Source organism: Strongylocentrotus purpuratus, unplaced genomic scaffold, assembly GCF_000002235.5.
Source record: "Strongylocentrotus purpuratus isolate Spur 01 unplaced genomic scaffold, Spur_5.0 spur5_scaffold_5, whole genome shotgun sequence".
NCBI lineage: Eukaryota > Metazoa > Echinodermata > Echinoidea > Camarodonta > Strongylocentrotidae > Strongylocentrotus > Strongylocentrotus purpuratus.
The window spans coordinates 12,149,597-12,177,140 of NW_022145611.1; the positions used below are offsets into that span (position 1 = coordinate 12,149,597).

Genomic DNA, 27,544 nt, shown 5'->3' on the forward strand with positions numbered 1-27,544 from the left:
CGCTTCATTAATCTATGATAAAATTGATTTCTTTTATTTTCTATCAGGGGAAACATCAATGTAGGTCTTAGACCGAATTTTCCGTCTCTTTCGTTCGTTAGCCTCTTATTGGGGTAGGGTCGGCCGGCTCTCTCTTTAGAGACGGAAACCGTCTATACACATTCCCTTGATAACGCCACGGCCATTTCAGGTCGTAGCGTTTTGCCCCCAAAATCCCCCAAAATGTCAAAATCGAAATCCATGTTGCAAAAGATTTTCAAAATGGATTTCGATTTTGACCCATAATTTCCTAAAAAGGGACTATTAAACTGATTATTTCAGTCAAGTTGGTAAGTGGAACTGATTTATTATAGCCTAGGCCTAATTAACATGTGGATATGCACGAGGTAAAATGACATTTTGGGGATTTTGGGGGCAAAACGCTACGACCTGAAATGGCCGTGGCGTTATCAAGGGAATGTGTATAGACGGTTTCCGTCTCTAAAGAGAGAGCCGACCCTACCCCAATAAGAGGCTAACGAACGAAAGAGACGGAAAATTCGGTCTATGTAGGTCTAAGTCATTGCAGTAAATGTACGAGGAGATATAGATTTCAACAGTCGAAATATTTTTAGAGATACCGTAGTATCTCTGACAAGACAATGCTTAAATTCGTTTTCTAACTTCAACTGTGTGTACACACATATACACATCAAGCTTTCGGTTGTGACTTGTAAATCGACTATCGTGTGAGTTGTGACTGCATTGCATTGACATTGGAATTGGGCTCTGAGAATTTTTCATCACTTAGATCTAAAATGACTAATCAAACGATGGAAGAGCTTTGTGATGATTATTTCGCATCGATGAATCCGATAGCCAACAAGATTATAGAAGAAAAGAGAAAATGCAAGGAGAAAAACAGGAAGAATTGGGAGAGATTGACTCAAGCCGAAAAGGACTGCCTACTCGACGAGTGGTTTATTGATCCCGATTTAAAAATTCGATATGAAATTCGTCTTCAGGGGCAACTCCCGAGCAATAAAGATGCCCCACCAGAAAGTTTTCCGAGGCTGAATGTTCAAGGAGGAACAAAAACTGTCCAGTATACCGAGCACGAAGATGGATCACAAAGCAAAGGAACTGTAAGTTTTACAAATCTCCCATGGGCTGGCAGTTTCATATTCTGAATGAAAGCTTGGCCTCGGCTTCCCCGATCCAAGCACTTCCGGGTTCTACCCTTGACTGTGTCCGTGCCCATGGCCGTCCATGGATTGTGTATAGATCTGCTAGATTATGTGTGAATGGTTGTGTTGATTTTGAAGAAGAAAACATTGAAGGCAATTTTTAATGGCACAATGTAATATGAAATGCTATTGAGAGATTGTGGTAAACATACTGTAGTCTACATTCCTGCAGCAAAGCATTGACAAGTTAAATCCATTAATTTTTATGTGAAATTGAATCTAATTGTAATTGAAATTGAATACATGGTACTGGTAGAATCTGTAATTAGACTAAGGTAGATCTACAAAATAATAAATATATTTTTAATTTGCTATATGAAAGAACGGTTAATGTCCTGTACATGTAGATCTGCACACTGTGTACACAAAGATGTCCACAAGTCTGAAGCCACGGCAGTACTAATTTCCTATCGTAGACGAAAGTATTGAAAATATAATCATTCTTTTTTATTCAGGATACGTTCCACTGAGACTACGTCTGGCTTCACTGAACACTTCACTTCATTACATATCTTTGAGGAAGGTGTCAAGATACAAAATATGTTTTTAAACTCTTCCAATGAGACAAAATTTTCTGTCTACAATAATTAGCCTATCGGTGCATTTTTATCAATTATTAAGTGTGTGTGGAGTAAATGAATAGTTTCTGATTTTTTAATTTTCATAATAATTTCAGCATATTGAAGGTTCCATTGAAAACATCTAATTAAAGGAAGGTAATGTGGCGCTTGTATACTTTCACACTGAGCGCCTTAAGTGTGATTTCGTTGAATCTGTTTACTAAAATGCAGAGCGAAAGGAAAGACATATTTCATTTGTAATGTGTCTCTGCTACCTCTGTCTGATCCACATTTTCTCCAGAATCACAAGCAGTATGTCTTTCGTTTGCATTTTAATTAACAGAATCAACAATCACATTTTAGGCACCTGGTGCAAAAGTACACACATTTTGCAAAAAAATGTATTCAAATTTGGTACATTGTATTTTCCTATTTGCATCTTCAGATCTACTGTAGTGCAGGGAAAAACTTGAAATTGATAGTAACATATTTGATGAAACAATCTTAAATAGAAAAGGATGAGAAAGAAGGAGAATACGAAGATATTCAAGATAGTAATCAAGTCTTATCAAGATCAGATGATGAATTACATACTTACAATGTATTCTTCTTCTTCTTCTGCCTCATTGAATATTTTTCAGCGTTCAAATTATTGGTTTCATTGTTCATATTCATCTTTTACATATTCATGGACCTATGTTACATATTCACTTCTATCATAACTCATTTTTTCTTGTCACCCATTTACAAGTGCCATATAGATTTTACGATACATCCATGGATCAAACATCTGTATTCTTTGCAATTATTATTAATAATAGTATCAATACTATTATTAAGTAACAAATGAGTGATTAAAGGCAGAGTACATGTATCACTAACTTGAATAAGTGCAATATGTATTTTGTCATTTTGTTTCTTTCTGATGTACATTTGCAGTATAATGTAAATGTACTTTTTCATCACATATAGCCTCTGGTTCATTTCTTCCCTAATTTTTCTCTCTCAGACGATCACATGGAAGGATGAGTTTTCGGGGCCCTTCTTATGGGAGACTAAGGTTTGTTGTCTGTCTGAAGTGACTGAACGAAAGACTGACGCTTGCTCCTTGTTGTCCACCTATTACTCTTCTTCCCTGCATGCACTTGGACCCCGTTCACACTTGCAAATAAAACAATGTTCTCATTTTGGTTACTCCAAATGGATGCTTTGCCTAAAGGCTTTGTTAAAAACAACAGAGAAGTCAGTTGTATTATTACATATGATAAACAAAAACATTTCAAATACTAAATTCAAAAAATATTTTGTATGGAACACAAAACTTCAGTGTTTTAGAATCGATCAGCTTCACTTCCAAGTTTTGAAAGAACTCTAATATCTTGTGTGTGTGAATGGGGTAACCCATAGACTTCTAATCATTTTCCTCTATAATGCTTCACTGCTTATCCTTTCATTATGTAGCTTTGTTTTTCCCCTGAAATCATTAGCCACTAGAAGAAGAGATACTGAAGGGAGCATGAGCTACACATGTTTATGACTGTTGAGTCTCAGCGCCCTTTTGGTTCTCAAAAGACATAGTAGTTACAAATTTATTGATTTTTCCTCCCTTATATTTGAATGTTTGTTTGTCTTTTTGTTTTGTTTGCAGTCTGTGCACGTTACAGGAATATGTACATTGTACATGAAGTTTTGTTATGTTAGTTATGTCTACATGTAAGTTATGTGCTATTGAATAACATGATGAAGAATCTAATTTTGTTTCTCTAAAATAAGACAATAAAAGGAAAAACAAAATGTTGTAGAACAGAAGAAGAATAAAAAAGTATTCTACAAAATGGAAGACAGCATTCTTCAAAATTAATATCCCCTTTTTCTTTGTATTTTTATTTTGTATTTGGTTTTTTGGTTACAGTTTCAAATAACTGGTGTAGTTTGTCTCCATCAAAAAAAGCTGAAATTATTTACACTATTCAGATATTTTATAGACAGTTTGTTTATGTATTTGAATAGTAACTCTGAACACTTTCACTGAAGGATTTAAATATTTGTTCACACCCATGAGAACACTGACACTGTACCTTGTCCGACACCAATACTGGTCATAAGTCAAGACAACTCTGAAATAGGATTTCCAACTTAATACGATGACGAGTAATTTGCAATTTTCTCAGAAGCAAAGAGAGAAACAGATATTTCCAAATTTGGCAATTAGGATGAAAGCTGGTCATCAAAGTATTGCTGACAAGATTAAGATTTGTTGCTACTTAACAATTTAATAACAAGATAGAGATTTTTGCTATCTGCACACAAGGTTAAAAAAAGATTAAAAATCTCAATTTTAAATGTTAATGTAGACTTTCACACCCCTACACCTCCACTAGCACCAACACGATTCAATCATATAGTACACCACATACAATGACACATGCATGATTAGAAGACATACTGGTATTATGTAGGGCTGTAACATTTTTATTTGATATCAACATGCATACATGTACTGTATTGTATGGATTTCTTAGCATCTGCATGGAACTGTATTTAGTGAACATTGTCATCATTCAACTTTTTTGTTCTTCTTGATTTTGCATGATTACTCGATTAGTGCTTGTTTTGTACGTGAACATACCTCATTTGTGAACCCCGGTACCCAAGAAGTACATGCATGTTGAGAGATGTTTTGTAATACTTTGAAGGCCATCTCAAACATACATCCTACTGTACATTTAGGCATACATTTATTATACATATACCGTAGTTGTAGTTGATTAGATTTTACCTTTTATACATCTAGTTTGTAATGTTAACACTTCAGTAGCTCCAAATCTATTTGTTTCACCATAGATTTAATTAAAATACATGTAGGCCTACAGTATATACCAGAATTAAACCAACGCATTTGTTTCTTAAGCCGACATGTAGTCATGTATGTGTCAAACACATTTATCATTATTATTATTACACTGTATCATTATTGTTTTTTATGGTTTTGTAGGGGCGGGGTATACAAATATGAAGTATATACCACTTGTTAGACCTAAAATAAGATATTTTATGTACAGTAGACATGATTGTAGCCTACCTGTTCTTATGTATTTTACTTTTTATTAGAGTTCATAGTCTGTATGTGTCCTGCATGTACATGTACATGTACTAAATGGCAACTTCTGTGCTGGATTTTGAAGCTTGCCCACTAATCAAATGATCAAGGCCAAATAAATTTCAAATCTCAATAGCAGCAAATGAAAATAAAATGAACTAATGGTTTCTTAACCCTGGAGGCTGGATAACTTCTAAGCTGTGTGCTGTGTTGTTCCTTTCCTGAAAAAATAATGTACAAATAATGTACAGCTGCCAAACAAGTATGAATAACAAATGTTTTGCCTACAGTGTGTATTTGTGTTTGAAAAGGGAACTTCTGCTTCTAACAAGGAAAGAAATTGTATTGCTCGTTGAGAATTTCCCTTCTTCCCTTCCTCTGATGTCTTGTTGCAGTGTTTTGATATTAACCAGAATTTTGTTGGCAGAGAGTGCTTTTCTTGTGCAAAAAAATTGTGATAGAATAAAAAAGGGGAATTTATTATGACTTAGTTTGTAATGCAGTGATTGTCACTTGTACATGTACAAGCCCTGTTTCATTATATGACTCTTGCTGTGTGCATTCACACTGAATGTGTTGTAGGATTGTATAGCAATTTTCTTATTTTTTCTTTGCACATGAAAATATGCAAGCTTTACAACCATATATGTATCTGGCTGAAAAACTGGGAACTTCCCACACTATTTGTATATCTTTCTGTGGTGCATTGTTATCAGGCAGAAAGGGAAGGCAGAATGTTATTCAAAATTACTCATCCAAAAATTACTATCCCACGGTTCTTTGGTTATCAATGATAATGATATGTATTAACAGTAAAAATAGGGAAGTATGACTAATTTTTGTAGAGTGTACAAGTGGGCTTACAAAATAGAAGTGCAGCAATTTTATTTGTGATTCCACTAGAGAGTAGTTTTGTGTTATCATTTGTAATTCATTTATTTGATTCTTTTGAGAGTTGAGCTATTAGATTCATTTGATTCATAAGACTTAGGTTAGAACTGTATTAAGTGCTCTTATAAAAGGATATTGTACAAATTTGTATACATATGTGTATGATCATGTAGGCATTTATCTGCAATAATGAACATACAGGTAAGACACTGGTCAGGATTGTAATGTTTTGATGAGTTATGTGCATTGAATACACAGTTCTACACATGTACACATGGACATATCAGTGTAACTATAAAACTACTTATTTTTCCTCTTTTTTTTTTAGAATTTAGGGTTGCCCTATTAAGGTTTGCTTTATTTACAGTGTGATTTTATCACAGTGATTGTTATGTACATACATTTTTTAGAGCTATTCTGGAGGTTTCCAGAGTTGAATTAGTCACTGTTCCTGTGTACCGATATTTCTCTCATTGATGTGCATACTTTTATATGGCACATTGTCCAGAATTTGCTTTTCACAGGCACATGGGAATCTTTTGACTGCAAGTACAGCATAATTACTCTGATATTCAAGAGGTTATGTGTACTGCTTTTAGATACAAATATGTTGTAACTTAAGTTATATCTATCAGGGAAGTTTAATTTCACTATCAGTATCACTTATCCATTAAGTTCACTATCAGTATCACTTATCCATTAAGTTCACTTCACTTCACAGTTCACTGTCTGCATAAAGATAAAAGTAGCAATTGTTCCTTTCCCTTACTTTAGTATGCTGACTCACATAGTTTGCTGTTTGTTTGCATTAACAGTGTCAGCAAGACCAACCCATGATGTCCCCTGGAACCATCACTGCTCAATCAACAAGGAATGGAGGCCTTGAATACCCAGAGAACAGACACTCATTCTCCCAAGGTCTTGATGCCAACGATGAGAGCCAGCTCATTGTTAACTCGGCCAAATCAAAGGGAAAGGAAGGCAAGAGGGCTCCGGACCCGGCAGAGAAACCAGATAAGACCAAACTGAGCAGGAAAGATTCCAAGAAAGAAGAGCGTGCCAAGGAGAGGGCAAGGGAGAAGGAAAATCACAAGCAGGAGTCCCCTGCTGTCTCCATCGTCCAGCAGCAACCAAAGGTCTGCCAATCTCCTCTTGCTGATATGAATCAGATTATGATGGACAAGAATGCAAAGGGACCAAAGAAGGAGAAGTCCGAAAAGGCAAAGTCGCCGAAGGCCCCCAGAGGTCGAGGTTCAGGGAGGGCTTCACCGAAGAGGGAAGGTAAGAAAGACAAGAGCTTCGACTTGGAGGGACTTCTTCCCGCTTCTAACCCAAAGGAGGATAGGTCTGTAGGAGGGCTCCATTTCTCACTGTCTGGAATGGGGACAACCGAAAGTGATGGATTGTTATCATCGACCTCACCCAACGTAGGCCGCAGCTCTGGTCTTTCTGGATCAATGCAGCATTCGACTGTGCCATCTCCACCGATGCAGCATTCTACTATGCCATCTTCACCTACACCATCTTCACCACCGGCATCAGCAGCTAGTGCTGAAAGTGATCAGGTAATTTGGGGGATATTTTTTTCATATCTGTTGGAAGGATTTGACACCAACAAAGTGCCAAAGATAGATCCTCTAAATACAGAATCACCACAGTATTGTTGTAATAGTTATTTCAATGTAAGAGATTGCAAGAACACCTTTATTTTGCAATACTTTTATCATATCTCCTTACATAAACATTTTACTGTGGAGCCCTACTGTACACTTGACGACAGTAGAGGTTATTATTATTTGTTTTAATTCTCACATAATATCTTTAATACACTGCACCAGTGAATCAGGAATGATAGCATTCATTTTGATCCACCTCTATATTGTATATTTTTGCTTGAAAAAATTGCAAAAACTTGCAAAAAGTTCATAAGTAAAAATACAACCTGCTACATGTATGTAATACTGGCTTTTACAGCAGATCAAATCAAATCAAAACATGTGACTCCAGTTACAATGAGGTGAGTCATAATATGTATCTCTAAAGACTTTAGTGATATTAGAATTAAGACAGGCTAATTATTTGGTTAATAACACACAAAGGTCATGCTCTCTTACACCAATGGTTCAGTCTAAAGAAGAAAAAAATGTTCTTTCCCCAAATAATACCAATAGTATTTTGTATGTAATTTGGTTCCTTGAGCCAATCTGACCCTCTCTCCACTTTTGGTTTCAACTGCAGGCTTCTGCCTCAGAAGGCGGAGGAGGAGCAGCAGCTGGGGAAGAAGAAGGAGCTGCCTTTGATTTCTTATTGGCATGGTAACTACTCATCTGTCGAACGACCGCTGGGACTTGATCAACGACGTGGAATCAAACCAAACAGTAACAACAATGGCCATATACATGTAAAGCCATGTCATGACCTCAGATACCGTTATTCATCCTATCTCGAGCTTTTTGGCCATGTTTTGCAATTTACATTCAAGCATCTGAAGTCTTTATGTGGCAAAATATAAACTTGCTAATAATTATTTGACAAATTTGTTAGAACTCAAATTCTGACTGATCAGCCATGTCTTAAATTTGGGCCAAAACGTGTATTATTTTGTATTGAGGTTTGGTTTTGCATGATGTTATATATATCTGAATTCTTGCCATCCGCAGATACTCTTCAAGGCAATTTTCAGCTGATTATGTAGAAGAATAGAAGAGCATTATCAAAACATTATATAATTGTTATCATTTGTCATTTATCATTGCACTACATTTTAGGAGACATCTTTTTTTGTTCTTTTTTGTTTAAATCTCTCTTTTGGAGAAAGTAGTCTCCTATGCAGTCTATGGGTAGGCAGAAAAACTAGGATTCAACTTGTACTGCTTTCTCAGTGGTGCTAAGTTGTAGGAAGCCATTCAAGTTTAATCATGGTGCACTCTGGTAAAAGACATTGGACAAGTAAATCCTGTTCCCCTATGAATCATTGCAAGTGTTCATAATCTGCCGGTATTGTCCAGAAACCCAATGGGTGCTAAATATTTCAGGATTAAGGCCGCCTCTCATGGTACAAGAAAAGAACATCCTTGAGCTGTAGACTAAATTGATCACAAAATGAGTTTTCTATCTATTCTGTCATTGAAAGAATGTAAGATCTGCATAACCTAGGTTCCAGCAGAACTTTGCATATAGCAGGGGGTTTTAGAACAAAGTTTGCTTTGGTTGTGTGAGGCATTGGGACTATAAAAACTAAGTAGCTGCAGTCGAGGCTAATATGCTATCTTTAGAAATTGTTTGGGGGTTTTCAGGGGGAGGGGGGGGGGGGGATTTTTTTTATGGAAACCTGACCAGATGTGCTCATGAGAGAAGGACTGGAGGGGGGGGGGTTCATGTAGCATAAGAGGTTCACCAAAAAAAGTAAGAAAGACTTATCACTACCATCATACATGGTATATTACAAACAAAAATATGGCTTCTGCCAGTGGTCATTTTTGTAATTGCACTATGCTCTTCAATTCGAAATACATTGGTCAAAAATGAAAAGTAATTATGATTTCTGGTTGTAATGACAAATATGATCTCACAAAATCAAAGTAAAGTACATTGAATGTTCCAGACTACAAAGAAAGAAATCTGGAAATTTATTTTGGTATAAGATGTGATTAATACGCAAAGACAGATAACAAACTTAGGCTAGTAGTACCAACTATGTGTATGACATGCAGTCTCTATTGAGAGATGTGAGTTATATACCCTTTGCATTGAGTTTGATATCAAGCAATTTCTTTTTTTGTTTAATATGTGTATAGTTTACAGCTTGATAAACTATTCAGATTTGCTTTTAAGTCATTTTTCTTGAAACGCAATGCAATTTCGAGAACTAGAGATTATATTAATCTCAGGATTATCACCATATGAGTCAGTTCTTTATCCATGTAATCTGCAATATTTAGATTTGTACACAATGCCTATAGTTGACATACTACCTTTGTTAACAAACGCTGCAAGTATCTCGATGTGAAATATCATAAATGCATTGCAAATGGCTGTCAAAGTGTTGAAAGTAGTGTTTTGGCTACATGTATTTGTGGAAAAGAATTCAGTTTCATGTATTCGGTGGCAAAAAAAAACGTATTCTATTTCTGCCTTGCATACATATATGCAAGATAACTAGTGCTATATTTCTTTGCTTTGTAAAGCAATATATTCAGGCCTAATCTGCTACTAAAACCAAGGAGATGCATGTAAATTGTTGCAATTCAATACCGTAAGCTGTTTTCATTAATATTTTATGCAACACTCTAGTTTTGCTACTAGATACATAGGTGATTTCAGAAAAATTGTGCATAAAACTTGGTTGGTTTAGTGCAGTATTTAGAGTGGGTCTGCAATATGATTGTGTCTTATACTGTACCTTAGTCACACCGACACCAAATTGACTACAGACGGAACGAAAATATTACATTACATCTATGGCTAAGACTCGGTCGGTTTATAGTCGCTCTAACTGGGGTTTGAGTTTTCGGTTCATGTTTAATTGTATTCATATGAATTGTTCATACCGGTATATAGATAGGTATTGTTGCATGTAGGTCCTTTATGCTTGTGATAGCTCATTCATCTCCTGCACTCTTTCTATTTGGCAGCTTGGAAAATATTTTTGCTTAATCCAAAGCTGATGTACACTGTAACATTTCAATTTGGTTATTCTCTGTGAAAAAGAATCTCCAAAACAAGAACCCCATCAAATTGGTGCAAAATCTTTTGTTTTGGTTAATGATTTGTCCCCAAGTAAGTTACACATGCAACCTAAAGTAATATTATTTGAGGGGCCTTCCTTGAACATTTAAAAATGGTTGCATACACAATGTTATTTACAATTACAAATATTTATTCCCAGTCAAGTGCAGTCTATTAAGCTTATTTGAATGTGAAGGAGTTATGAATACCATTCCCGAACATATGCATGGTAAATTAAAATTATTTACCAGGAGGAATAATGTAAGTGGTCAAATGAAGGAAATTGTGAGAGACCATTGTTATGTGAGCTCTGTTAAATAGATTGTATTCAAACAATTAGCCTCTATTTTTATCTTTAAGTTTGTTTACCATAATGAGTTGTATTGTGGAGCACCAGGAGTGTCAAGTCTGACAGACTTGAGTGCTTTACAAGAACTCACTGTCATTATTATTATATTAATTATAACTTGAATGGAAGTTTATTCATGTTGCATTCATGCCTGAATGTATTCAGGAAGCTCTTAGTGTGCCAAAAGTATTTATTTATTCATTTATATATGTCTAGTTTATGACTGTGTTATGTCTTGGCTGCAATCTAATTTTATAGGCATTGTGCATGTTCTTAGATACAGCATGAAGTCATCTGTTGTTTGTGTATTCTTAGTTATTTGCTCTATATTTGTCTACCTTTTGATATATTATTATTGTTTAGTGATTATTCAGCTTTTATATGTTTGATTGGTCAGGTTTTGGAGTAGCACCAGTGGTGTAACTATAGGGGTATGAGGAAGAAAAAAAGGGGAGGGAGGAGACAGGGGAGAAGGAGAGGCATTGTATAAAAAAAGATGATATGACCCCCTCCTACAACCCAGTTTTGTTTACCGTAACCCCCCCCCCCCCTTGACGCCATTGTTCCTTAAGTGATTGGAACTTGGACCTATGCAATGCCACTGGGTAACACCCAACTGTTAAGTAGATTATACAAGCTCACACAGAGTCTGGGCTATTCAGCCTCTTGGTTGATACAATCTGGGGGTTTCCCCCTCGTCTCAATAAATTCGGTTTTAGGTTCAGAGCAAAATCTGTGCTAAGTACATTGCAGACTAATAAATTTTCTTTACTCATCAATGAGTTAATGTTGAGAGGGGGACAATGTCAAATGCGACATAATTCTCATGTTCCGCCCTCCTTGTTTATGCATGTTATATTTATAGATTATAAAGAGTATTCAACAGTTTCCTTTTAGTATTACTATGTATTCACGTCACGTTTAGCATCATTTAAATTCATGAAGTTTATTTTACATAAATTTTCCCTGATGCAAAATTTTATTTGAATGTAATATACAAATGTTTTCTATAAATGACAAGCTGTGTGCTTTATAAACCATGTTAAATAGATATTTAATATGATTTTTTGTTGTTAAATAAATCATTTCATCACAACGAAGTTAAGGAAAATAAAATTTGTGTAGTATTTCAATGGTTCTGACAAGTTAACCATTGAAATACACTCACCCAAAAATGTAAGTTCCCCCCTGACATTATTTTAGTATAACTCGAAAAATACTTTTAAGAATTAATCTATACAGATGCTAGACTAAACCTTGTGTCGAGTCGATCTGTTGGTTTCAGGAATTTAAATAGATTTGATGCACATTAGAATGAAAGGCAAAATACAACTTTTTTTTCGTGGAGCTACGTCTGCTAGAAAAAACATGATTTCATAAATAATCAGATATAGATAACCAATCAAAATGTTAGTAATAAATTCTGCTTACATTTCTCCTTAAATGATCAAATCTAGTAAAATATTTCTCGAGTTCTATTAAAAGCATCTGGAGGAAACTTACTTGTTTGTTGAGTGTATTGGTAAATAATATTTGTACTTTGAAGACTTGAAAGTGACAATCTTCAGATCATGACATGTTTTCTTTGAAGTAAAAGATGATAACTCAGAACATTATGTTTAAGTTGAATGTATGTGCCACGTCAAAAATCACTTTGAGGTTAACTCTTTCTCTTATCTATATTGTTGGAAATTTGTTAAATCTAGAAGTGAAAATGTTAGTGTCACCATTTTCAGAAACTTCACAGAAAAAGACATGGACTTTTGAAGATACCATGAGCATTTCTAAGTCTACATGTCTATCTAAAAAACAAAACTTATTGAAGTTTTACATGATAGTGAAAAGCTAAGTATAAGTATCATCCAGGAATTTTGCCCGATGAAAGAAGGAGTCAGCTTCGCCAGATGTGTGTTTTTTCTCTTTTCATCTGAAAGTCATTTTGAAATTGCTGCAAACAAAAATTGTGATGCTTAGTGGGTCCTTTTACTCTTACCACACTCATATTCTGAAGAAGTCTTATGCAGGCTTAACTTGATGTAGATTTCCTTTATTTTCTGGAAGGGGAGGTTTTGGGAAAGTGTTTTGCCAAATGGTTTGTGCAATGTTTCTTGAAGTTCATTGTGAAATTTTGAAAATGGGCAAATTTAAGATTTATGTGGGTTCCTTATAATGATAAGATTATCTTTGATATATTTAAAAATATGTTATTTCTTGTTTTTTGTATTAATATGGGTTGGGTGGGATAATCTTGAGTATCCTTGACATGTTTTTTTGTATTGATAAATATTTCTACCGACTTGTTCTTCAAAGTTGAATTATATTATGCATTCTACTGCGTGTAGAATTATATTGTGCAAGCAATTTTTTTTATTTCTGATAAAAAGTATGCAAAAATGTCCTGCTTTAGTTTACGTACACGTACATGTATTTCAGTTGTGTCGATCGTTTAATGTTACAAACCTATATTAGAATAAATATAATTGTTATTGTTTGTACTTCTTGTGTCTTATTTGCCTTGTATTATTACCTTTGTTAGTATTGATATTTTAGTGGTACAGTACACTATGTACTTTGAGTTCGCTTTTAGCTTAAAACTGCTAAATACTTGATGGATTTTTTTATCTCTAATACCCCATTCTCATGGGTTTTTTTTTTTCATGGATAAAAGCGTGTGGTGAGAAAGACCAAGGAATGAGAAAAGGAGAAAGAAAAAGAAAATGGAGAATGGAAAGAATAGAAGAGGAGAGAGAGAGAGAGAGAGAGAGAGAGAGAGATTAAGAAAGGGAAGGGTTGAGAGTAAATTTGGATGAGGAGAGAGAAAGAAGAGTAATAATCTTCAATTTCATTTAGGAGGATCTGATGTATACATAAATATATAACCTTACATAACCCTAAATGGTACATTAACAGGACATACTAAAAACTGGTATATTACCCTAACCCTAACCCTTAATTCAAAACAATATAACCAATTAAACTAATGAATAACCCGATTGTTTCTTGGGAGGTCTATAAGTTTCCTCTACCTGCAAACCTACGTAGAGGGCAGTAATTGTATTGTTCAATGGACATAAAAATGTCCTGCTAACGACCATAGTCTTCTTAATGACTATTTTTTTATACTTCACATATGTCTTTCTTATGAGGCTGTACATATTGATAATTAATCAAAGTATATATGTATGATTATATTAGGATGTGGGTAGTGTTATAATCATTATGAACCCCATGTATGGATATGATTGTGATATGACATTATGTCGAGCATGATATCGATATTGTATTGCACTCATTAAATTAATTTCAACTCCCCCCCCCCCCCCCTCCTTCCGTTTACCTCTTTCAAACCATGGACCTACTACGAATAGTACTAGTAGGTCCATGTTCAAACCCGATCTGGATATTCCTCTAAATAAAATTGAAAGAAAAAAAATAGGAAGATAAAAAGAGAAAAGTTACATGTAATTTCTCCCCCCCCCCTTTTTTTTTGGGCCTGTAATCTGTCAGAGATACATTTCGGTAAAGTGCTCCCCCCCCCCCCTTTACATAATATTTCGCCCCCCCCCCCCCCTCTTCCAACATTCGATTTGATTTTTCTTTTGCAACTATGACCAGAGTTCTCATATTATCAATATCAATTTACTAATTATATGTCGCCATAACGACGACCCTAAGTAGATTACTAAAGTACGCCACACGAGAAAAAAATCATTCGACCTACTTAAAAACATAAAACATGCAGTGGGAATGACGATTTTCAAATTAGTACATGCTTTTATATCAATTGCAGCCGCTGTAATTAGCGAATGTGTCTAATCGTGGAATATGGAGTCACTGTGCTTTAAATGGACATATTCCAGCATAGGTCCGATATGAGATTCAATTCTAATTAGTCATTTCCAAATCCCCCTAATTAATTAAATAAACATACATTCTAATATAACATTGATAAGAAAGTCACGGAAGCGTGAACGCGTATATACTAATACTTTTTATAATTATGTTTTTGGTGCATTATGTTCAATGCGGTTTTGATATACGGTTAGATTGGCAGGAATGTTGTATGGTATTTTTCGTTTGTTGCCACTGTCTAAACAGGCTCCAAACAAATCGAAAGATAGATTTGAAATGACTGTGATAATGTATGTCAATATGTTTCGACTTAATAAACTTAATTGAAATCCAACCTTTAGTTTTGGTTGCAATAAATAAATAATGATAATAATAAGTGCACGAAAGAAAAGAAAGTGTATCTGCATGCATGTCTTAACTCAGCTATAGCCTCGTAGTTTTTGTATCGCCTTTCAGGAAAATTATAAATATTCAAATTGTCATCTTCAACCTTATCCCTTTAATTTGGTCTTTTCTCGCCTTTTTTCTTATTCACCTACCATTGGGGGCTCGTGTCCTACTTTAATCAACCAATCAATCATTTAGATTGGGAATGAATTCGTAGAACAAATAATGATAGTTTTAGAGGTTTAGACCCTTGGACCAGAAACGTTAACATCTCGTACCATGCAAATACATAATAATTTGTTATTCCAGCATCCTCTTTTACCTCTTTCTCGTTGAATTTTGTTTAAATTATTATTTAAGTATACAATATAAGAAGGGGTAACACTCTTTAACAATATGAAACATTGATCATTGTTTTTAGATTTATACCTATTAGTCTCTACGTTGATACATTAACATAACATTGTCATTATGCGCCCCCTCCCCTGACTTTGAAACTGCCAATTTAGTGGACAACTGTTGCGTCATAATTCGGACAGCAATTTATGTGACCTTCGTGTAATTCTTCGGATCTTAAACATCGACCCGCAAAATACGACAGCCCCTATGAAATTATTTTCCTGGATAAGATGATAATATAATGATCTAAACTCCCTTTGGCCTGTGTTAAAAAGAATTGTGAGCGTTTATTGATTATGGGTTGGATACCATAAGACGTTGAAAATAAACACTTTCGTCTGCTTCGATTGGAGCAGACACAATAATGGAAAGTTTAGTAAGACGCAGCAACCATCAACCGCGAGAAAGACAGGCCTTCTCGAAGTGACTCCCTATATATTATAACACTGCTTTATATTTTTAACAGATCAACGCCCAATACGTGCTGGGGTGCAGTGTGTTGCTACGGATACAACTGCACAAAACAACCGGAGGGGTATTCAATGCCTGTATAACCTCGTCAATAATTCTGCCTCGGTAACAAAAGCATGACCAAGGGGGGAAAAAAGGGGACCCCCAATCAAGCCGATTTGAGCTTCCAATACAATAGCTTAAGATAAATTGGTAGCAATTGTTGCTCACTGAGCTGTATATACAGGGGCACCGCACAATCGATTATGTTTTTAACAACTTTTACGACGTAGACGTCTTGGATCTACTGGTTAGACAACAAGGACTGAGTCGCAAGTCTTAAGAAAGACACATCTTTAGAAGTAGCAATGAGAAAACTTGTATCCTGACTCTCACCTTCCTGCTTGGACATAGCAATCTTTTTTTTAAAACTCTGTTAAGTCAATACGGGGAAGTTTGAAAGTTTTGTACGGGAGGAATGACACAGCGATTCATTTAAATAGGATTTTGTGATGGACTGGAATAGGAGTGAAGTCGTGTTATCATCGCGGCGGTGAAACTTACTTGTTAAAGCTTGTATCGACCAGGACCAGCGTACACGGACGTTCATACTTAAAAAGAGCCTGTTCGTGATTTTAAGGGAACTTAAGGAGGCAGAAATTTGGACGGCGTTCACTACCAGACTATCAAATTAGACAGAGTTTTCCATTAGAAGTATTAGAGGAAAATAAACTGGTGCAATGGGTTTCATTTCGTTTGCCAAAGGCTTTTTGGCCCGACTTCTCTTCGCCATACACGGGGTTTTAGCAACATGGCAAGTTTCCAGCGTGTATACTTCACCGATCTACTACGTTTTGATGGCGCCTCTAATCGTTCTACTTATCGAGATGGGGATAACTTTCAAATGTACTGAAAATGGAGAATGGAAATGGTAAGTCGCGAATAGACACTTGGTCAAATTGAATTTAATTACATCTGTTCACCACTTTCATAAAAAACATGCAAAGCCAAAAATACAAAACAAGATATCTTGAATAGTTTTTATAAGCAGATGTTTCAAAACATTTTTACCAAATATTCAAATAACAATAATAATGTATAGTATGAAAAATTGATTTACATAAATGTGACAACTGAAATACACAAAAAATGCATATACACTGGATATATAATTGAAAACTAGAAAGTATTGAGGTAAATCAAAGAATCAAGGTAAATGCGGAGGCCAACTATATCATAAGCTGTAATGCTTGATTCGATAGCAGGACAATAACATGAACAAAACTAAGCAAAGGATTTACCAAGTGGTTTAATCGTCAAAGAGTTGTACCAAAATCCAATAGATATTACATAAAATGCAAACGAACTAAAAAAGACAAAATATTAAACTATGACCATTGCAAACCATTGATAACTAACATAAATAACCTGTATAATGGTGTGCATGGAGGATTATTTTGCAATAATTTTTCTTACATAATGTTTATCACGGACGAGTTGCACTTGGTAAGAGACACTGATCATAATAGCAAGAAGGAAGATATTTTTTTTAGGTGATTATAAAACCAAATATGCTCAAAGTACCAGAACTAAAATCTGAGCTTCCTCACTTTGGAAAACATAAAGTTAATTTTTTCAGAGTTGCAACATTAAGACTCTCTTGCGGCACTTTTCAATTATTTCAATGACTCCTCTTCCCTTGCGTTCATTTTATTTCACATTTTTCCCGTTAACGTTGACAATAAAACAAATATGTCTTTAATCAATTACACCTCGCAATTATCTTCACCCTTTTTATAACATTAGAATGGATCAAATCCGCTCAGTTTTGATATACGATAAACTGAAAACTATATATTCAACCCAAACGACAATTCTTGAGATGTGTGATCTGCCTGATAATTTATAAGCAACATAAAATATACAGAAAACAAACATGAAATGAAGGTATAGCGTAATGAAAGAAACAAAAAACGTAATTGTTTGACCAGGCAGGAAATGTTATAAGATGGCAAGTTATTTAAAAGCTTTGGAGTACTAGTAGGCCTAACATGAATTCAATGAAGTTCAAGAAATACTCTATTTTGTCTAGTAAAATGGTCAAATTCGCGATAATTCGATCAAATATATAAGTCTCATTATATTATGTAAACGATATATTCTTTAATACCTAAAAAAAAAAAGATATTGATATGCATGATAAATGCGCGAATATAATTTGCTATCTTTTATGATAGTTTCGATTTGAAGGTTTAGACCTGATTTGTCTCGTGTGAACTCGTTAGCAGTAATGGCTTTTATGATTAACTTTCCCACGGTCTCCACACCCCGCCCCCCCCCCCCCCACTCAGTGTTATTTAGGGTACGCGTATGCTTGTTCCCTCTTTTTGAAAGCACCCCCTATCTGAGTGTTGCCAATATTTCCGAACCCCCCTTTCGCGGGCTTTTCCTGCCTTGGAGACCCCCCTAAATCCTGAAAAATGCTCAATGTACCCCCCTAAATTTGGAATAATTTCTCAGGAGTCCAAAGAGATGAGAGGGAAAAAAAAGAAAAAACACCCCCTTTTTAAAGAAATCTCCGGGTGAAAAGTTAATACACCCCTTTTTTTTTTACAATTCTCGGGCAAGACTTTGTCGCACGAAAAGTACCCCTTTACCGGAAATTTTGGTAACACGCATGGGGTCCGTCCGTTCTCGGAGTGGGGGGGGGGGGGGGCTCCACACTAACCTCGATATCAGAAACACTAGGATCTACCCCCCCCCTCTCTCTCTCTCTCTCTCTCTCTCTCTCTGTATTTTGTATTAATATTATTTCCATCTCTCCAAATCTCTTTTTATCTTCCCCTTTTTTCTTTATTTCTTTTTCTTTCTCTCTTTATTCCTCGTCATCTCCCTACGCCCCCTTTCTTCTGCGTATCTCAATTATTGTTTAAATTACTATCAATTGAGTTCCCTAATATTCAGACTATATACACTTTTACTAAAGACAGAATATATCAATGGGATATTACGTCATCTGGACTCGTTGGTCAACATCATATTGACTTGAACTCATTTTTAAATCAGTCATTTTAAATCAAAATGAAATTTCAGGTGACATTTTGAAAATGTTATCAGTGTAATCCTGATTCGGTTGGCGTGCTCGAAAAACCACTCCAAAACACTCCTCTCAACTTGAGGAGTCAAGAACCAATTGATTATCGAACTGCATGGCAGTTATTCGAGAACAGAAATCTCCGACGAGATGGTATCTTACGTCTTTTCTTCTTAATTCTCGCATAAATTATCATTATCAATTATTGTAGTGTGTCATGTTGTGACGTCACACCCACCCAAAAGTCGAAGGTCTTTCATCGCACGTCTTTCCCAACCCCCAAAAGTTACAGTCCAAAACAGCTATCTATTGTGAAACATACCACCGCGTTGAATATTCAATGGCTTGCACGATGGTAAGCATGGTGAGGGTGTATCAACCGATCGATCGATTCCACGTTCTTGCCTATTCTTAATAGGGATAAAGCAGGATGGAGGGATTAAGAATGGCGTCATGAAAGGCATTGATGAACACGGGCATGGTCCTGCTATTTGTGAGCCCGTTACCGTGGTCCCGATCGATATCAACCCGACATGCTCCATAAATAAAATATGACCCAAATAAATGTTCGGAAACTATCTTATAGCGGCGTCTCGTTTTTTTTTTATTTTAAAAGGTAATTTTCAGGAATGTCTACAGAGTGTATGTGTGTGAGTGGGTGTGTGTGGGGGGGTGTCCATTTTCCCCTATAAATTCCAAAATACGTTTATAATATATATATAGAGAGAGAGAGAGAGAGAGAGAGAGAGAGAAAGAGAGCGAGAGAGAGAGAGAGTATATAGGCTCACATCGGCTATGTAAAGTTTTATCCCACTAATACGTAGGGTGTCCTTTTTTCTTCACACTTGCATCCCCCTATGAAAACGCAATCTCAAGCATGCTCCATGAATGGACCTCATTCTTTTTTTTTTAACTTAGGATTCCTTGCCCTCACTTCCACACCTACCCACAAAATATAAAGGACCTGTGAATTCTTAGCAATAGCTCATCGACTATTAAAGCAAACCATTTAGGAGCAAAATAAATACCCCGATGTCCTCAGACATTTTGAAATATACAATAATGGTCAATATTGTCTATCGAGAGCTCAAAGGGTATACGGACTATAGGTACAGAGGTAAAGATAACAATTAGATTATCCATTCCATTAGCAAGTTTCGTATTTATGTTATGGTATGTGAAAAATTGATTTGTCCAGATCTATATTTCTTGAGGATGTGGCATACTAAAGCTTACATCTATAAGTATTCAACAAAGGCCCTAATTCAATCAGTCCACCTATCATTCTTGAGCTATGAAAAAGCACAACAAACATCAAATTGACAAGGGGTATGAATAATTACTTGTTAAATGTAATAAATGAACGCCCTTTTGGTTCTCTGCATGCGATACTTCAGTATCTCTAAGTTTCAGAAAAGTGAGAAGCAACAATATATATCAACAAAGAAGATTGACATGAAATAATGACCATTTATCATGATTTATCATGTCTATGATGAACAATATTACACCAATCTTCTAACTATTCTTTTCAAGTGAGAACTGTTGATTCCTATGGCACATAGTCTATCATTAGACCTAGTCAATACCAGTGCCGTTGCTGGGATGAGAAAGAGATCAATATCTTGTATTCCTCCAGAATATAAGCTTAAAATAAACGAGAGAACGAAAAAGAGAGATAGAGAGAAAGAGAGGAGGAGTGGCCCAACGTGGAAAGAATATTATAAGCCCATTCCCAATTTCTCACATACCACTCTTTGACAAGCAGGATAAATCGTCTGCCCAGGCACCCCCCCCCCCCCCCCCCATACACACACACACTAAGCGATTTCGCATGCTCTTGGTCACATTTCTCTGATTCTTTGAAAACACTTTATCAATTTCTTTCTCTTTATTTCATCTTATATTATTGATCTTCTCAACAAGTTTTCTGAAATGTGCATGCTGTTAAAATAATATCACATCCCTTTATCAAGACATTTGAATTCAAATGTCCAAATTTTCCCCTTACTGAGTACAAGACAAAATTAAAGCTTCAGTTTGTGAAAAGCTGTTCCTCATTATAAAATTGTCTTTTGATTTTGTTGTCATGGTTGTATGTGTCTTTCTTTAAAGTTTATATTTATACACAAATATGCCTACGTACAATCTTTATGTTATCATCATATTAATTATCAACCTCTACAAGACAACATTATTTATCGATATTATTGTTATTGCCTAATCTTGGTTTTGTGAATGGGTGAATAACAGTACGGTATATTTTAGTATAAAATAGGGATTAAAAAGTGGCCACTGTCGCATACTAGTGGTATCACGAGTTTAAACTGTTCTTCTCTCACGATTTTCGTTTCCCCCTTCCTCAATTTTCTTACCAATTTAGGATGAGTCCTTCGGTGCTTTTGTACCTCATGTCAGTCGTCCCTGGTCTATGGTTCCTTCAGTTTGATCTCTACAACACACGCATAGCTTACAGAGACTCACAGGGATGGGAGGAATGCTCTTCGGAGACCGTCTACAATTCATCATCACTTAATGAAGTACAAGGGGTAAGTCCTATCAAGGTCATGTGTATATCTGTGTAAGATGTCCGCTGCACACAAAGGCGTCATTTACCCTGACGTACAGGACGGCGTCAGTGACTATTCTGATGTTTGACGCACCCCCTGCAGGGAGTGACGTCTGCTTATACAAACTGATTAAAGCTAAAATTCTTTAAATTACTGGTCTATGAGCAAGTTACCTTTCTTTACTGATGTTTCATGTGCAACAGGCATAAAGAATCTCTCTCTCTCTCTCTCTCTCTCATTTAAATTAGTTCCATTGTGACGCAAAGCAGTAATTTCTGCAGCCAAGTCTTGATGACGTAAACATTGCACAATGATGTATGGTATGCAGGTTCCTTAGTTTGTTAAGAATGTTTAGTATTTCTGACTTTAAATTTTGTCTTTTTCCAGGTCTCCATCCCCGTTGCATTCTCATCGAATGAATGGGAGCTCATCCTGCAGCAGACCCTCCTGTTACTGCTCATCCTCGGCCGATGGCTTCTCCCAAAGGGCGACATCACACGTGACCAACTCTCCCAGCTTCTCCTGGTATACATTGGTATGGCTGCCGACATCTTGGAGTTCAACCTCGAAAGCTTGAAGGACGAGAAAGTCTTCTGCGACGTCGTCCTCATCATCTTCATCCTGGGGATTTGGAGCTGGAGCTTGTTGCAGTTCAGTTTGGTGCTGACGTCGGTGGCCGGGAAGCGGCGTCGGGCCGTCCTGCAGGATGGGAGCAACAGCTGCTCCGCAGAATGCTGCACCTGCTGTTCATGCTGCCAGAACGAGATGTGGTCCATGATGGTCACCCTGATCATGCAAGACGGTCCGTTTCTGGCCATGCGGCTCTACCTGATGATAGAAGTAAAGATCTTCAGTATCATGATGGTCTTCTTCACTTGTAAAAACATTCTTGTTATCCTGCTCCAGTTCTACCGTATGATCATCCTCTGTGGTCAGCCGAGCAAAGTAGAGCCTGAACCTGAAGAGAAAGAGGAACCAAAACATTCCCGTGAACAGAGCAGCGCCGGCCCACCTGATGCTTTCGTAGTCGTAGATAGTTCTTGATAAGCTGGACAGCCTAGATAATTACCCTTGGTTTAATACTAACAGCTTTACAGACTGCATACTAAGACAATGTTATGCTAGTTCGAAGCTGTTATTGCAGAATGGTATAATTGAGTCGTCAGGTTCTCTGATGACAGTCGAGGTTTCCGCATAGAAAACTTTAGGCATTTGCAAGGAGAAAGGCGGTTTGGAAAGATAAAATTGTCAAATATTCATGTTCTTCTTCTGCAGTTTCTTTCTTTCACCAATTTGTTTTATAACTGAGTGTGATTTCGTTTATGTTTGCGTGTATATTTTATTACACTTAACTTCTTTTCATTACAAACGTGAATTTTTATTGATATATTTTTTACGCTTATACACACAAATTCACCTGGATTTAAAAAAATGCATTTTAGTGATTAACACACATTATGAAGTGAGAGACTCAAATACTCCTTTCTTTATTGTGGTACATGACATGTCATATCTATGTGTATTTTTGTTTAAATAGACTTTTCGTACAATCAAATGCTATACTCTGTGAGTTTCGAAATACGATTGTGTTCATGCACATAGACGGGTTATGAGATATTATGAAGATGGTTGCATATAATGTGCCTTTTAATATTTAATGTCTTCTTACGAATAAAGTGTTTTTTCAGTACTTACGTGGAGGTTTAGTCTCCTCTAAGACTCTTTGCATTCATGACCTAAAGTAAGAAACCCACTCTAGTGACGTTACACACATTATAAGCATATTTGAAAATGTAACATTCGGATTCGAGATAATTAGGTGTAATAAGTGCATATTTACAAACTAGTTTTTTTTTTAAATGAAGAAGACGTTTGGATTTGAAAGATATTCTTATAATGGTTATGCGTGTTTTTCTTGTAATTCAAACATGGCAGTGGGATTCGAGATATTGCCACGATATAGGCGTAAAAAGCACCTGTCTATTCCTGTAAAAGAGAACGTCGGAGAGAATCTTATGTCGTTAAGCGTTTTCAAAAAGGTACTATCTAATCGTATTCTTCCTCAAACCTAATATCGCTTAACCACAAAGTATAAACAATAACCACTCCCCTTTCAATTAAACAAAACCAATCCTTTCTGGTTGCCTTCTAAGTTTACTGATATTCTGTGTACTTCGGTGTGTGATTACTCGTGTAAATACTTTTTTTTTTGTGTACGGACGAAATGTGAAGAAAGACTCTTTAATGTAAAATATGAGAAATGTATATCTGTACTAAAAGTATGTGTTGATTTCTGTCGTGTATCTGTGTCGTCTTGCCATGTGCTTTCTTTCAATTATTCATTAAAAAAACATGAAATTCTTTAAGAATCAGGTCACATCAATCAGAATGGTGGTTATGATTCGCAGCCTATATAGAAGGTCTTTATTAATTACTAACGGAATGCAACAGTTTTCGTGATAATTTATGCCTAATCTGAGCATTTCAGTATTGCCACTAACACCATTTTTTACTTTGTGTTTACATCATGTATTGTTAGCTTTCTTTACCAAAAATATGTTATTGCCACCTTGATTCACTCAAACAGAACATGTTTGTATATATTTTATGTATTAAATATATATCATATTTGTATAAAAGTTGTGGCTGTCTTTTTCTTGATAATGAGTTAATACAGAGGGTAATGGGAATGTATTAATACACTGAATCATTATTATGTTCACTTATACCATGGTACAATTTACACAAATATATCAAATAGTCACAGCTTTTAGTCAAGGATAGAGAGGGAGGGAGAGAGAGAGAGAGAGTGAGAGAAAGAGCTTTTGAAGATATATATGTTTGCGAAAGAGTTATAGAGAGGTGAGACGGGGAGAGTCGGTTGGTTAAGATATAATAATTATGAAAAGAGGAGAGGAAAAAAGAGAACGGATGAATAGAAGAGAAACACAGACATATATTTTTAAGAAAGACGGAGAGACAGAGGGGAGTGTTTAGAGGACCACAAGATATATTCCATTACAAAAATAGATAAGTAAATGCAATTCAGCAGTACCTGCATTATACTAAGGAAGTCGTTACACGCGTCTTGATACCCATGGTATAAAGAGATACCTATCAAATAATTCAGATCTTCCTGATCACCTAGCTTCAAAACGTTCATACTTTCTACATCCCTTGGTTGAACATCTGAATATCATTGGTACATCCTAAATAGAAGGGGAAAAATGATAGACGTGCCCCAGTGGCGTATCCACACTTCGGACCTAGGAGGGGGATAAATATCTCAGGTTAGATGTTACGGCTATTGATATCAGTTACCACATACAGACCCATCACCCTCTTGTCATAAGTTTGCAAGAAAAGTATCGTAACCCACTATGTAGACATCACTTTCGTGCATGCCGCGGAGGTCACATGATGACCGAACAGAAAATATTTGACAATAAGTCAATATTTTGTGTCTTCAAGAAAAAAAACTTATAATCATAGATTTACAGATGATTTCGTAACTATCTGAACATTTGGGCGCCCCTTTTCTTGATGACATCGATATCTGTCGGTGTGTGTGGGGGGGGGGTGTAAACTGCCCCCCCCCCACACACACCTCCTTCAAAAACGCTAGTTAACGTTTCAATTTAATAATTGTAAACTATAATGATGAATATTTTGTCGCTCACTGGTTCCTATATAATATCACACATAATTTATAGGAATGCTAACATCTTTATAATGATATAGGCTGACCATATAGAATTATGTATTTGTAATTATATCTCTATGAGACTGATGAATGTGTATAATTTATGTAAACACAACGCATTTGCTACCCAGGTAGCGATGTAGCTATAATACACACAGGCGCGTACGCAGGATTTTTTCAAGGGGGGGGGGGGGGGGGGGGGGGTTTAACATTTATAAATCGGGCCGAAAATTTCGCAACGACTCAGCCAGCCGCTGAATAAGCGGGGGGGGGGGGGGGGGGGGGGGGGGGGGGGGGGGGGTAAGAGGACACTTTTTTTTTTTTTTTTGGTCTCGAAATTTGAAAATTTGACATTTTGCTCCGTTGGGGGGGGGGGGTAAGGTCAGCTTTTTTAGGTCAACCATGGGAATTTTTTTTTTTTTTTTTTTTTTTTTTTTTTTTTTTTAAATCCTAAAGGGGGGGGGGGGTTTTAGAGAAATTTAGGGGGGGGGGGTTTACACACAAAAAATTACCAAAGGGGGGGGGGGTTTAACCCCCAAACACCCCCCCCCCCCCCCCCCCTGTGTACGCGCCTGAATACACATATAATTATTAATGTGCTAATCAATCTACGTGTACGATTGTAACACAAAATGTAAAACGGGATATATCATTTTGAGATTGTAAGGCAGATGGGGAAAAATGAGATTAAGGAGTATTATTTGATGAGATGCCCAAAATGCATGTCCGATGATGTGATTCGCAATACTCTGGCTAACGCTGTTGGATTAATAATTCATGAAACAGTAGCACTTGAAATGATGAATGATAGTATATTGATGCTGATTAAATGAATTTCAAACCCATCCGCATGTAGACAGGGGCGGCCGAGCGACTTCCAAAGTGGGGGGGCACCAACAAAAAAGGGCACTTTCTGGAAAAAATGGGCACCTACAGTGGAAAATCTCAAAGCGAAAATATTTTTTAAAAATAGACATTGGTATATACCCCTACATTGTGATTAAATTATCAGGGATGATTTCAATATTTGTTTCTCTTCATACATCATACAAGATATCGCTTAAGCATCATACTTTACAGTTGGGTGTGATGTCTGAATATGCATTTACGAGCGAGCGAAGCGAGCGAGAACATTTTTAAAGATCTGTGAGGTCGCAGTGCGAAAAATTACATCTTATAAAGAGGAAAAAAAAGCCAATCGTGATGGGGTTATAAGCACATTCTCATAACGGAAGACTGAAAAGACCTTTGATAAGTAACATAATTATATCATCTTTAAATGCGAGCGAGCGCAGCGAGCGAACTTTGGGGAAATTGCTCTTAGTCGCTTTACATAAGGGGCACGTTTAATGATTACATGAAAAGGGGACAATTATCGAAAGGGATAAGACACTTATTAGAAAAGAAAAGGAGCACGTGTCAAAGTACAAAGGATAATTATAAGAGGTGAAAATGAGGCATTTTTTTTCACCTGAAAAGAGGCACTCACCAGTGATGAAAAAGAGGGGTTTACGAAAATGGGAAATAGGCATTTTTTGACGGAAAAGGGGCACCCATCAGATTTTGATAGGGGCATTTATAAGAGGTAAAAAGGGGATAGGTCCCTTATTAGAAAGTAAAAGGGGCACGTATCATTATTAAAAGGGGAATTATCAGAGTTGAAAAAGGGCACTGACCAGATATGAAAAGGGGCACTTATGAAAATGTAAAAGGGGCACTTATAATAAAGGAAAATATGCATTTGTTGAATGAAAAGGAGGCACCGTTCAGATTTTTAAAAGGGGTAGTTATGAGAAGGGGAAGGAGCTCTTTCTTTTTAATGGGAGCACTTATCGTAAGGAAAAGGGGCACTTATTAGAAAGGGAAAGGGGTAGTTATGAGAAAGGGAAGGAGCTCTCTCTTTTTAATGGGGGCACTTATCATAAGGAAAAGGAGCACTTATTAGAAAATAAGAAGGGCACATGTTAAAATGAAAGGTGTGCTCATCCGAGTTTAAAAAAGGGGTTGTTATTAAAAGGAGAAGGGGCACTTCTTACAAAGGAAAAAAAGGGGAATTTGTCAAAGTAAAAGGAGCACCTCTCAGTTTTGAATAGGGCAATTATCAGAGGTGAAGGGGGCACTTATTAAAAGTGAAACGGAGCACTTCTCGTACCAGAAAAGAGGCACTTACTAAAGATTAAAAAGGGCACTTATTCAAGATAATTTCAAGATTTCAAGAATGGAAAATGGACACTT

General features: G+C 36.2%; 2 protein-coding genes across 3 annotated transcripts; both read left to right on the forward strand.

Moving 5' to 3' along the window:
• The first annotated feature begins 697 nt into the window (after positions 1–697).
• Positions 698–10,420, forward strand: LOC593185 (uncharacterized protein C1orf198 homolog). Of its 2 annotated transcripts, XM_003726180.3 has the most exons (4): positions 698–1,124; positions 2,796–2,846; positions 6,593–7,342; positions 8,016–10,420. In XM_003726180.3, the coding sequence occupies exons 1-4, from the start codon at positions 798–800 to the stop codon at positions 8,094–8,096; spliced, it is 1,209 nt and encodes a 402-aa protein (XP_003726228.1). In that variant the 5' UTR covers positions 698–797; the 3' UTR covers positions 8,097–10,420. The 2 variants fall into 2 exon arrangements, with proteins under 2 accessions (XP_003726228.1, XP_800745.3); XM_795652.5 differs by lacking the exon at positions 2,796–2,846 and having other exon boundaries at positions 700–1,124.
• A 5,803-nt stretch (positions 10,421–16,223) lies between these two features.
• LOC593206 (transmembrane protein 26) lies at positions 16,224–24,240 on the forward strand. The gene is made up of 3 exons (XM_792694.5): positions 16,224–16,873; positions 21,420–21,585; positions 21,994–24,240. The coding sequence occupies exons 1-3, from the start codon at positions 16,683–16,685 to the stop codon at positions 22,648–22,650; spliced, it is 1,014 nt and encodes a 337-aa protein (XP_797787.1). The 5' UTR covers positions 16,224–16,682; the 3' UTR covers positions 22,651–24,240.
• The last annotated feature ends 3,304 nt before the right edge of the window (positions 24,241–27,544 follow it).

What these genes read in the sequence shown, in the direction of transcription:
- LOC593185 (XM_003726180.3), top strand. Translation starts at nt 798, where the DNA reads ATGACTAATCAAACGATGGAAGAGCTTTGTGATGATTATTTCGCATCG. An exon ending in GATCACAAAGCAAAGGAACT is followed by an intron (nt 1,125 to 2,795) that starts GTAAGTTTTACA and finishes TTTCTCTCTCAG; the next exon opens with ACGATCACATGGAAGGATGA. An exon ending in CCTTCTTATGGGAGACTAAG is followed by an intron (nt 2,847 to 6,592) that starts GTTTGTTGTCTG and finishes TTGCATTAACAG; the next exon opens with TGTCAGCAAGACCAACCCAT.
- LOC593206 (XM_792694.5), top strand. Translation starts at nt 16,683, where the DNA reads ATGGGTTTCATTTCGTTTGCCAAAGGCTTTTTGGCCCGACTTCTCTTC. An exon ending in GAAAATGGAGAATGGAAATG is followed by an intron (nt 16,874 to 21,419) that starts GTAAGTCGCGAA and finishes TTACCAATTTAG; the next exon opens with GATGAGTCCTTCGGTGCTTT. An exon ending in CACTTAATGAAGTACAAGGG is followed by an intron (nt 21,586 to 21,993) that starts GTAAGTCCTATC and finishes GTCTTTTTCCAG; the next exon opens with GTCTCCATCCCCGTTGCATT.